Source organism: Diadema setosum, chromosome 2, assembly GCF_964275005.1.
Source record: "Diadema setosum chromosome 2, eeDiaSeto1, whole genome shotgun sequence".
Lineage (NCBI taxonomy): Eukaryota > Metazoa > Echinodermata > Echinoidea > Diadematoida > Diadematidae > Diadema > Diadema setosum.
The window spans coordinates 3,710,688-3,721,801 of NC_092686.1; the positions used below are offsets into that span (position 1 = coordinate 3,710,688).

An 11,114-nucleotide genomic window follows, 5' to 3' on the forward strand; every position below is an offset into this window, starting at 1 on the left:
ATGGTTTATTTCTGGTAGAAATGAAGTAAATACTGTGTACCAGGTTACGTATTTTTGGTCTCTCTGCTTATACAATGTGTATGACACATGAGAAACACTGTAGGTGACTCCCGTTATAGCGAAGTCCTCAGGACTGGCAGTTTACTTTCATTTTGAAAATTGAAATTTCATTATAGCCAATCAGTAAAAAATAGAGATTTAAAGATGATAATTTAGGGACCTGGATTTTTACTTCATTGTATCAAGAATATCGTCATAACTATGTTAACTACATGTACAACAGGAGTGCACTGCAAAACACTAGTGACATTTCAGTCACATAACTTGAGATAAGTAGGTTTAGGTATCTTTGATTCACATGCCAGAACTTTATTCAAACCTGTCCTTTTCACACAAAATTTAAGTGTCTTAACTCTAATTTTGCTAGAGTTTATGTCACTGTCTTGAAGCTGCAGTATTTCTGTGATAGAGGTAGATAATGCAAACCAATTGTTCAAGTAATTCACAAGACTTTCACTTGTGATGAACATCAAGTCTAGTTTTAAAAAAATCCAAAAAAAGCTCAAGAATATCTACAGTTAAGTTTTCATTCTCTATCCAATGTCAACTCAAATCTGTAATCAAGTGCTCAAAATACATGTAAAAGATTTTGCATCTTGTATGTTGTCGAATATCCTGTACAAGTCTAACCAGGGTATCCAGGGCATTTCTTGCAACATTGCAGCAATATAACTGACAATCTCCTTCATTTCTCTAGTAGGTGAGGACTAAAAATTGACAATCTTCCTACAGGAAGTAATGCCCAGACTAATCAATCCCTTTAATGTTCGGGCATATGTCTTTATCATTCATTTCCTTACGTATAATCACATCCAGCATTAATACTGATTTCATTTGACCCCCCCCCCCCCCCATTACTCTGACAGCTGATTCAGAGCAGAGTTTGCCATATCCAAGGGAGCAGATGTCTTCATCATTCAATCAGCACAAATAGCTTCTCCAAATTCCAGATCCATTCATGAGAATTATGTCTGAAGTAGAACATTATTGAAAATGCATACCACTGCAACAGTCACCGAGCGAACCATCTTGAGTGCAATGGAAATCCTGATTGGAAATCAACCAAGTTACAGGGTTGGCAATCTTTTATAAAACAGGACAGGCCAACAGCTCCCCCTGGGGCAACACTGTAATCATCATTAAAATATTGTAATTCTGATATAAATTACATAATCTCATCATTTTGACTCATGCTAGCTGCCTGCACTGTCTTTTTTTTGCTTTTCGGCACTGTCACCTTCCGGCGGCGCTGTACCTTGGTCCGGCTCGTCATGTGGTTCTGACTTGTCATCCAGCGGGTAAAGTTCAGGGTAGGATACCATGCATTCCTGCATCTTGCGGAAATTGTCTATGCAGTCTGACCCTTTTGGTTCCGCAGTACTGTAGTGGAAGCAGGAGAAGGCCTCTCTGAACTCCATCCCACAGGGACCACTGGCCATGCCTCCTAGGCACGGGCAGCTCCAGTTGATCTCACCGTTGGCTAGAATCAAGCCTGTGGGAAAACCATGAAAAAAAAAAAAAAAAAAAACATTTTGCAGGAAAAAAAAAAACATTTTGCAGGAAAAAAAAAAACATTTTGCTCAAATTAACGATCATGTTTGAAAGAACCATGTTTTACACTGATCAAAGTCCTCATCTGCTTTAACTTCACAATATTTATCATTACGGCAAGCACATTGTACAATGTTACTTTGTACTTGCCGTCGTATGTGGCATACAGGTTTATAGCCAGTTTGCCAGCAAAATGCTCAAGCAAAACCTTATTACCTGCTTGTCATATTCTTCTGGAGGGAAAACAAAGCAAGGGACCTGTCTGTATCTGTGTGATTGACAAACAATGCATACTGTAAACTCAAAATAGCTTTTCCTCCAACCATGGCTTACATGCCAATAGCATGATTACACTGCAGTGTATCTCTTAACACACACTACATACAATACAGAGGAATTTTGTTGTACAGTGTTGATGTCTGATATGACAAGCCCTCATTTAACAGGGTGATTTTGCTGGTTCCAACTCCCTTTTTTTCTCTGTTTGTACCCTGATTACTGAGAGACCCGGGGCCCGTTCCATCAAACTATTAACCTGAGAAAAATTCTGGTAAGACTGAAAACTCAGGTGGGCATGATTTTGCCATTAACTTAAACACAGGAAAAAAACATTGTTAAAAATAACCCAAGTTTTCTCAGGTTAACAATTTTACGTAACCAGTGGCGGATTCAGAGGGGGGTACACCGGGCGCACGCCCCCTCTTTATTTCCTGTTAAAACAAAAGATATACAAAGAAAAACATGGGGGGCATGTGCTCCCCTTTAATTTTGTAAAGGCGCCTCTCCTTTATGGAATTCCTATAGGCCTATCCCCCCTGGTAACAGGCCCCTAATATAAAAGATTATCATCATCATGGTTTCTAAGCTCTTGTTACAAAGAGTACCACAAAAAATTCAAGACGAAAGTCTGTTATACTTTCAAAGTACTTTGATAAACTCATATAACACACAAGACAATTACTTTTTTTGTCGGGATCACAGTGTGTAATAGAATTTTCCACCCTCAGTATTTGAAATGCTATCTGGGGTAGATCAGAAGATCCTCAATTAATTTCAAATCCTCTAGGTTGAACAAATCCTTTAGGTTGAACAAACATTTTGTACGTTTGCTCGCTTGCCAGACATCAATAGATCATGTACTGTACCTTCAGCCTCTTCATCATCTTCTTCCAAGTATTTCAATTCATCCTTGATTGGGGCATCGAGATCCTCCTTTGTTGCAAATAAGATTTTGTCCTTTCCTGCACAAACAGTAAAACATACAGAGAATTTCAATAAGTAGTGCATTTGGCTTTCTTGCATTAAAACATTGTTATACTAAGTAGCGTACAATAGTCTACAGCTGTATATGTATGTAGACTTTAATATGGGAAGTGAAAGCTATTGGAAGGATCACATTGATATGATGCAGTTATCATGAGGTTATTACTCTTGATTAAAATACTCATGCATTGCTTTCCATTTTGTCCAAAATAAGTTGTCTGAAAGTAGACAAAACTAGAAATGTCGCTTTGGCGACTGGTATGCCTCCGCCATAATGCATGATTTTCCCAATAGGTCTAGATAGTACATGTGGACACTGTGTGATTACATTTTCACAAAATTGGCAAAATATTGGAATGACAAGTTTGTCACAAATGTGTTGAATGTTCACCTTCCTTGACGTAGGTTTAATTGGATGAATAAGAGAGCATGTATCTAGGGATTTAAGGACTTTAACTTGACTTTGACCCATTCATACATTTAGGCATTGAGTAATTTTCAAGGTACAGGTGTGGAGAAAAAGTGAAATTTCTGAATTGAATAGTAAATTGTTACCATTTTCATCTGGCCCTTGACCCTAAAATTCATAAGATAATTACTTTCAGGTAGAACATGCATAATATGTACTAAGTTTCAAGGTAACTTGAGCCACTTCCGAGATATGGAGGAAAAAGTTAGTTCAGCACTTTCACTTGATCTTTGACCTTTTGACCTTTGAGGCAAAAAGAGAAAAAAAAAAAACTTTCCAGAGAATTTCTATTAGGTTACACACGCATACACCAAGTGTAAAAAAATAACCCTGCTGGCATTGCATAAATATGAGGGTAATAGTAACATTTTGAAGTCTTACACTTGACCTTTGACCCCTGACCTTTGACCCCATGAACCCTACATTCTCTAGATAATCACTTCCAGTCAGTACATGTATATACTATGTTCCATTAAGATACCTTGAACAATTTTCCAAGGTACGGAGAAAAAAAAGAAGTTTTAATATTTTTACTTGACCTTTTGACCTTTGACCTCATGACCCAAACTTTCACCAGAGAATCTTAATTGGGTAATACATGTATACACTAAGTTTCAAGAAAATATCTTCAGGCATTCAATAGATATGGTGGAAATAGTGAAATTTTATGTATTTGACCCTGACCTTTTGACCTTTGACCTCATGACCCAAACTTTCACCAGAGAATCTTAATTGGGTAATACATGTATACACTAAGTTTCAAGAAAATATCTTCAGGCATTCAATAGATATGGTGGAAATAGTGAAATTTTATGTATTTGACCCTGACCTTTTGACCTTTGACCTTTGACCTCATGACCCAAACTTTCACCAGAGAATCTTAATTGGGTAATACATGTATACACTAAGTTTCAAGAAAATATCTTCAGGCATTCAATAGATATGGTGGAAATAGTGAAATTTTATGTATTTGACCTTGACCTTTTGACCTTTGACCTTGAGCATGTGCACCCAAAAGTTGATAGGCACAACTTCACCCCCTAATACACATACATGCCAAGTTTCATTAGGATACCTCAACAGGTTTCGATAGTTACCTTGTCCACAAAATTCATTACGGACGGACGGAAGGACGGACGGACGGACGGACGGAAGGACGGACGGACGGACGGACGGAAGGACGGACGGACGGACGGACGGACAACCCGAAAACATAATGCCTCCGGCACCACTTCGTGGCGGAGGCATAAATATAACAGCCTTATTTGTTGTCATCCATCTAAAAGCTACTTTTGTTTGTACAACTTTATGATGGCTCCTCATCTAGCAGGTAGTGCAACTTGTACAAAGTGTACAGGTAAGCAGTGAAGGACATACAGGTTGTACAATGCATCATGTAGATCTTCGCTGAATCGGCAAGAAATGTACACACATAGATCTACATGTACATGGATGTACATTCTAATGTTTTGTGGACATCAAGTAGGGGTTTAGACAGCACTTTACAATTCCAGATTTTGTAAGATCATTGGATGAATTCTTCAGCCTATTGTGCATGATAAAAGATGAATGCAGTAATCTCCCATGGACGTGACTTTGAGGAAGCCTTGTTTATGTCCTGAAGTCTTTCCTTTTCATTGTAGAATATTTCATAGAAAAGGTGCCTTAGTTTTCATTACAATGACCATAGATACAAATCTATGTCAAGATTTTGTTAGTAGAACAGAATTTTACAGATGCATGTACACTGTATGTAACCTCCTACATTCTTTGTGCCTCCCCCCTTCACTCATTTGCCATACCACTTTACACTACTCTACCCTTGTTACTGTGTAGCTATAAATGCACAGATGCATGCACGCTGTCCCTGCTACTCTGTACACTGTAATTGCCAAATGTGCTTGCATCTGTGCGTAAGCTAAAAAGGGAAGGGTAGTCACGAAGACCAGAGAGGTATGGCAAAATTAGTTCTAAATGGAGACACTAAGCTTTTGTAACTCTCTAACACCTATATAACCGGTACAGTGGAAATTCGATATGAAGAGATCTGATCAACAAAATACCTGATAAAACAAACTGATTTCTCCAGTCTCAGTGAAATTCATTTCCTTTGTTTTGTATTGTTTATTGTCTACTGATACAACAAAATATCTGATAAAAAGAAAAAATGATCTTGGTCACAAGGACTCCATTATACATGTTAAAATTGTTATTCTGAGTTTCCACAGTACAGTGTATTCCATGTTATATATCATGGTCCATATCCTATGAGAATGTTCCATTTGATTGAGGTTTTTACTAATGTATTCTAACAGCATAATAATAAGTGACTCCTACTAAACTACAGGTGATGTGCTGATGGCGATACTGATAGTCTCAGCTCACAAAGAGCTGGCATGGTCATGGTGCACGGACAGTCAAGTGACACTGCATAAATTTTACAATAGGCCTACTTTTACTGTTAGTGTTTGAACTTAAAATGCCCAATGTCTAAAGTTTTGCAGTGGTAGGACAGATCAAAGAGAAAAGTAGAGTCCTACTTAACTACAGCCAGCATTATCCTGAAATAGAAATCTAGTCCACCACTCCATTCACTGACACTGCCATTCATTTTGTCATAGCCGGTGACTGCTATCCACCTCCATAGACTTTGCACATACTTAATAGTATAGTGAAGACGCACTCGCAGACAAGAGGGGGCCAATATCACGATTTAGCCCTACATGGTAGCCCCATCAGACGGTGTGCGAACAGCGACTGGGCTGTGTATAAATTTAATGGTAATCATGTACAAATGCACACCATGCACACCTACCATTTCCTTCCTTAATTTGTCAATGAAAACTTCTTGTGGCTATCGGAAATGTCAAGATGGACCATATCTGACGGTTTCATGAAATTTCATTGTCAATTACAGAAGAAAAGTAGCTAATTTTGACTCAAAGGTACGCCGATCGATGGCTGTGTCAGTGCAGCATGATGGATGATCGATTATGTGGAAGAGCGATATAACGATGATAATCGATTGTTGTAGTCTGTGATACAGCCGCTTGTTTGGTGTTTAACCACGTTACGTCGGCTTGACAGTAAAATGTGGAAGAAAGTGATCTTGATGCGTCTGTTTTTTATCGTTATAGTTAATTTTCTCCTGCGTGTGACTGTGTATCTGTCAACATTGTTTACTGACTAAATGATGGATGGATAATATGTGTACAAAACAGTAAAAGATATATGAAAAAAAATGGGAATTATCCATCATGAATATTGCACAACAAAATGGATTTTTACTACAAAACAAAAGCAAATACTGGGGTTGCAGTTTTTGTATATATGTATGTACATGATTAAAAAAAAATTAAATGGAAAAATAAATACTATCATGAAAACAATTACTTTCTACTAGACCTATCCCTAAGATGAACTTATCAATTAAAAACATATTACCATTTTAATTTCAATATTCTGTTTCTTTTTAGGTAAAATGAGCACTTTATGAGAAGTTCACAATGTTACATGATTGTATAACATACACTTTTTGTAATACTATTCTCTTTAATTTATTAAATTACTGTAGGCCTATAAATTTAATCTCATCTTCTTTTTTCTCTCTTTCTCTCTCCCTCCTAGTAACTAATAGCCTAACCTTTTTTCTTCCACTTTTCCTTCAACCTCATTCTATTCCTTTCAACACTACTCAAATTACATGTATGTGATTTTATCATGACAAAGTTGATAATAATATTTTCAACTTTGTCATGATAAAATCAATACTTACCATAATTTTTAAAGAAAGGATCAATGTCTAAATCCTGGTATGAATAATCTGTATCAATAATTTGAATAGTGATAATCATGATAGTGGCAATGAAAACAAAGAAATATCACAATAGCTCACTTGAGCCTTCAACTCAGGTGAGCTAACAATAAGAAAAAATATGAAAAAGAAAGTAGGAGCTACACGTATTGCACGAGTTAAGTTCAATATTGTAGTAAGCGGCTAATTAGAGACTACCAGAATCGATTATAGTAGTTGACATCGTTCTCTGCGAAATCGGTGCACTACTTTCCGACGTAACTTTCCGACGCACTTTCAACTCCGATTTCTCATTTTTCTTACCTTTTCGGCTTTCTAATTCCATGAAAACTCTCTGATATGGTTCAATTTAGCATCTCCAATAGCTGCAAAAAAATTTGATTGACAAACGGCGAAGCGAACGGTAGGTGTGCATTTCTACATGATTACCAATTTGATAATATTAATAGTTATTTATACAGCGACTGGGCTGTGTATAGCCACGATGATAGCATCATTCATACTATAGTGTACAGCCCATGCAGCTGAGTTTATATAGCCCGACCAGACGCTGTTTAATACGCTGTGTCGCGCTACGTACGTACAGCGACTGGGCTGTGTATAGTTACTGAGTTTAGTGCACTGACAGTGCAGTGACAGTGTGGCTGAAGTGTTACCATTTACCAACTTGGGTACAACTAAATTACAAGTGTATTTAGTGTAACGTTAGGCCTACAATTTGCAAATACGCTCCAGTGCAGCTAGATTCTATGCATGGTTTACATGTCTAACTTCTACGTTACAGTGCAGTGCCCAGTGCAGTGCCCAGTGCAGTGCAGTGGAATAACGAATAGAAATGATTTTGGCAACTCACCTTCTGCTCGACAGTGAGACATCTTCGCTTCGGACCTAATTCTACATCAGATTCACAAAGTGGTAGACAATTTAGCCTTAGGCAATGAGACACAGTTCGTCGTAGTTTGAAACTGCACAGTACGGGGAATCATGTATCAAACTTGCGTGGTCATACTCAACATTTAAATGTTACACGTTCTTCCATGATGTAATGTCTTCAACGTTGTTGTATTACGCAATTAGACAGTACGTGCACATGTGGCCGGTGATCCGGTGATCCATCACTGTGCACTGCACTGGGATGCATGCGGGCAAACTGCATGCATATGCGGCTAGGGTTTTGCCATAGAGCTGTATAATACAGCTCTATGGGTTTTGCAGTGCGCGAGGCATACATGTAAGGTGCCACCTCGGCCTAAGATATCCATGTCACCGTTGCTAGACAACTCGACCTGAGGAAAAAAAAAAAGCTGATGGGAAAGAAATTTTTATGGACACTTGAACTTTGTATTGGGTGGAAGTAGGAGTAAATGTTGTATGTCCTCTCATCCAGGTGGTATATACCCCTAAAATAAATTCACACAGCATTTAGATCGAGAAAACTAGATCTACAGAACAAAAGAAATCATCTGTTCCAAAATTTGTTGTCAAGGGAGCAATCGGGAAGGTTTCGTGATGATGCCGGTAGAAGCATAGATCCTATTGCCTTTAAATCCATGTTGATCCTCTTGGCAGTTTAACACGGAGCCGAGAAAATATCAGTGTTATTGAGTTCACACTTCCAACTCCTCAGCACAGACATAGTAGGCCTAGTGGCATATCTACCGAGCCTGCGTTGTGTCACCTCCCCGGTTTGGGGAACCCTGCGTTTACGCCACCCGCCCCCCGGCCCCCTCCCGGTCTCCCCGTTACTAGAGAAATGAATGAGAGGAAATCACTGAATCAGGGAAATTGTAAAGCATAATAAAACTCTGTTCTTTCCTAGAGATTCACTCTTGGAAAAACATTTAGAGCAACGCCCGTTCCCAACCATTAGAACACTACCCAATAACTTACAAAGTGAGTCACTTTGTAATTAATATTCATTATTTTATCAGTAGGAACCCATGGGGCTTATATAAATAATTGAAATGTTCCTTAATGATTGGCGGCTTCATTTATCACATCCATCAGAAATAAGTACCACATTTGCGGTTTTATTGTTGCCGTTTTGGAGCTGATACTTGACTGGTATCTAAATAGTACCGTACCCTCCGAGGACACTTGCATAGCTCCCCTCCTCCGTTAACAGTTCGGGGGGGGGGGGCATTTCATGAAGCTTTTTGTCAGATATTTTGTCTGACAAACTGGTAAAAGCTACTGAAATCCTTGCATATGATTGGCTAAGAGAGCAAAATGAAATTTTGTCGGACCTCATGCTTCATGAAATGCCTCCTAGAGTAAGGATTACTGGTTAGGGTTTGGGATAGGATTAGGATTATGTTCAGGATTATAGCATAGGGGAAAGGTCAGGGGAAGGGTCTGGGGTAATTGTCTATCGAGTAGGTTTACTAATAAATGTCCTAGAACCAAACTCCCAGCCGTAAACGCGTATGAAGTTAGCAAGTTCGAACTAGTCTACGGGTGAGAGTTTATTCGGCCAAATTGTTCATTGGTCGAACTGTCCATTAGTTTACGTAGGTGTAACGTAGAGGGCGACAGAGTACGTCGTGTACTAGTACGGTATCTGTGGTCGTGTTTGGGCTAGGGAACAACGAAAGAGATTTTTCTCCTCCGCGAAAAGCTCTTTGGAACCGATAATCTCTCTATCACTTCCCACTCTCTGGTATAATACTAGTACATCTTACATCGAGATCAGTGGTTTGTACAGAATCTTTGCAATAGTTGAAATGGTTAGAGATATGAGGTCTTGGAATATAATACCTAGGTCCATCCCTCATTGCAGCCTGTACTTTCATCTTCTATAAAAATGCTTGCATGAAAATCACTTGGAATCACAGTCAGTTAAATTAAAACAACAACAAGAACTATAACAGCAACAAACATGACAAATACGCACATTAAGAAGAAATCCACTCTTAGATTTTATCAATTTCGTAATAGAAAAAAAAATCTCTGCAGAATAGTACAAAAATGATCAAAATCGGATATGAAATAAGGCCCGACAGTCCGAAATTTAATTTTTTTTTTCGGAAAACACTTCTTCTTGACCAGTCGGTTTACATGAATGTTTAAATCAGCACGTTGATGATCACGCTCTCACAATTTCTTACTCATTTCATACCAGAAATGACGAAAATCTCACATTTTAGCTGTATGAATATAAAACTTATCTTAACAAAACCACCCAAAATAAAAAAGAACAAAAATTATGACGATATAATGATATTTTGGTATGGGAATATGATTTATCTCCCCTCCCCCCCCCCCCTCCACCCACACGCATGCTAGGATATTAGAATAAAAAAATAAAAAAAAGGAACTCACAACATACAAACACATTAGCCAATGGTTCTGTCCATAAAGATGGGAGGGGGAAGGGTTACCAATGACCCCTAGCGTCCGGCCCCCCTCCCCGCTGCTCGCCGCCCGGCGTGATCATGACTACAAGATACATTTTCACTTTTCAATTTTTTTTTTTCGAAAACATTTCTAAACCAATCTTTATGAATATGTAAAATGAGCAAGTTGATAATGCCATGCCCTCACAATTTTTATGAAGCCTATAGTAGAAAAAAAAAATCGAAAATTGTTATTTTTCTTTTTTTAGTTCATCCTGCCTCCCTACGGGTAAAAGCAAAATAACCCATACCAAAATGAGTATCTTTCAGTTATGTAACATTTTTTTTTTTTTTGGGGGGGGGGGGGTGGTTAAGTCAAGTTTTATATTTATACAGCTGAAACTGAGATTTTGTCATTTCTGTAGGACCTAGGCCTATAATTATGAAATTGTGAGGGCATGACATCTTTCTGCGTGCTATAATCAGAATACTCAGTAATCACATTCAACGACTGGTCAATTGAAGTGTTTTCCGAAAATTTTTGAATTGTCCGATTTTGGTCATTTTTGCACTGCTGTGCAGGGAATTTTTGTTTATTTCCTATGAAATCGATAAAATTCTG

The 11,114-nt window shown here is 38.2% G+C and overlaps 1 protein-coding gene across 1 annotated transcript; it reads right to left on the reverse strand.

Moving 5' to 3' along the window:
• Positions 1-865: 865 nt before the first annotated feature.
• LOC140238973 (mitochondrial intermembrane space import and assembly protein 40-like) lies at positions 866-8,245 on the reverse strand. Its single transcript, XM_072318872.1, has 3 exons — positions 8,011-8,245; positions 2,757-2,852; positions 866-1,552 (listed from the first exon to the last, which is right to left on the reverse strand). The coding sequence occupies exons 1-3, from the start codon at positions 8,030-8,032 to the stop codon at positions 1,254-1,256; spliced, it is 417 nt and encodes a 138-aa protein (XP_072174973.1). The 5' UTR covers positions 8,033-8,245; the 3' UTR covers positions 866-1,253.
• Between the last annotated feature and the right edge of the window lie 2,869 nt (positions 8,246-11,114).

Bases quoted from the DNA above. Each gene is read 5' to 3' on its own strand.
- LOC140238973 (XM_072318872.1), bottom strand. From the start codon at position 8,032: ATGTCTCACTGTCGAGCAGAAG. The intron at 2,853-8,010 runs GTGAGTTGCCAA...CTGTTTGTGCAG, and splicing joins GTCTCACTGTCGAGCAGAAG to GAAAGGACAAAATCTTATTT. The intron at 1,553-2,756 runs GTACAGTACATG...GTTTTCCCACAG, and splicing joins AGATGATGAAGAGGCTGAAG to GCTTGATTCTAGCCAACGGT.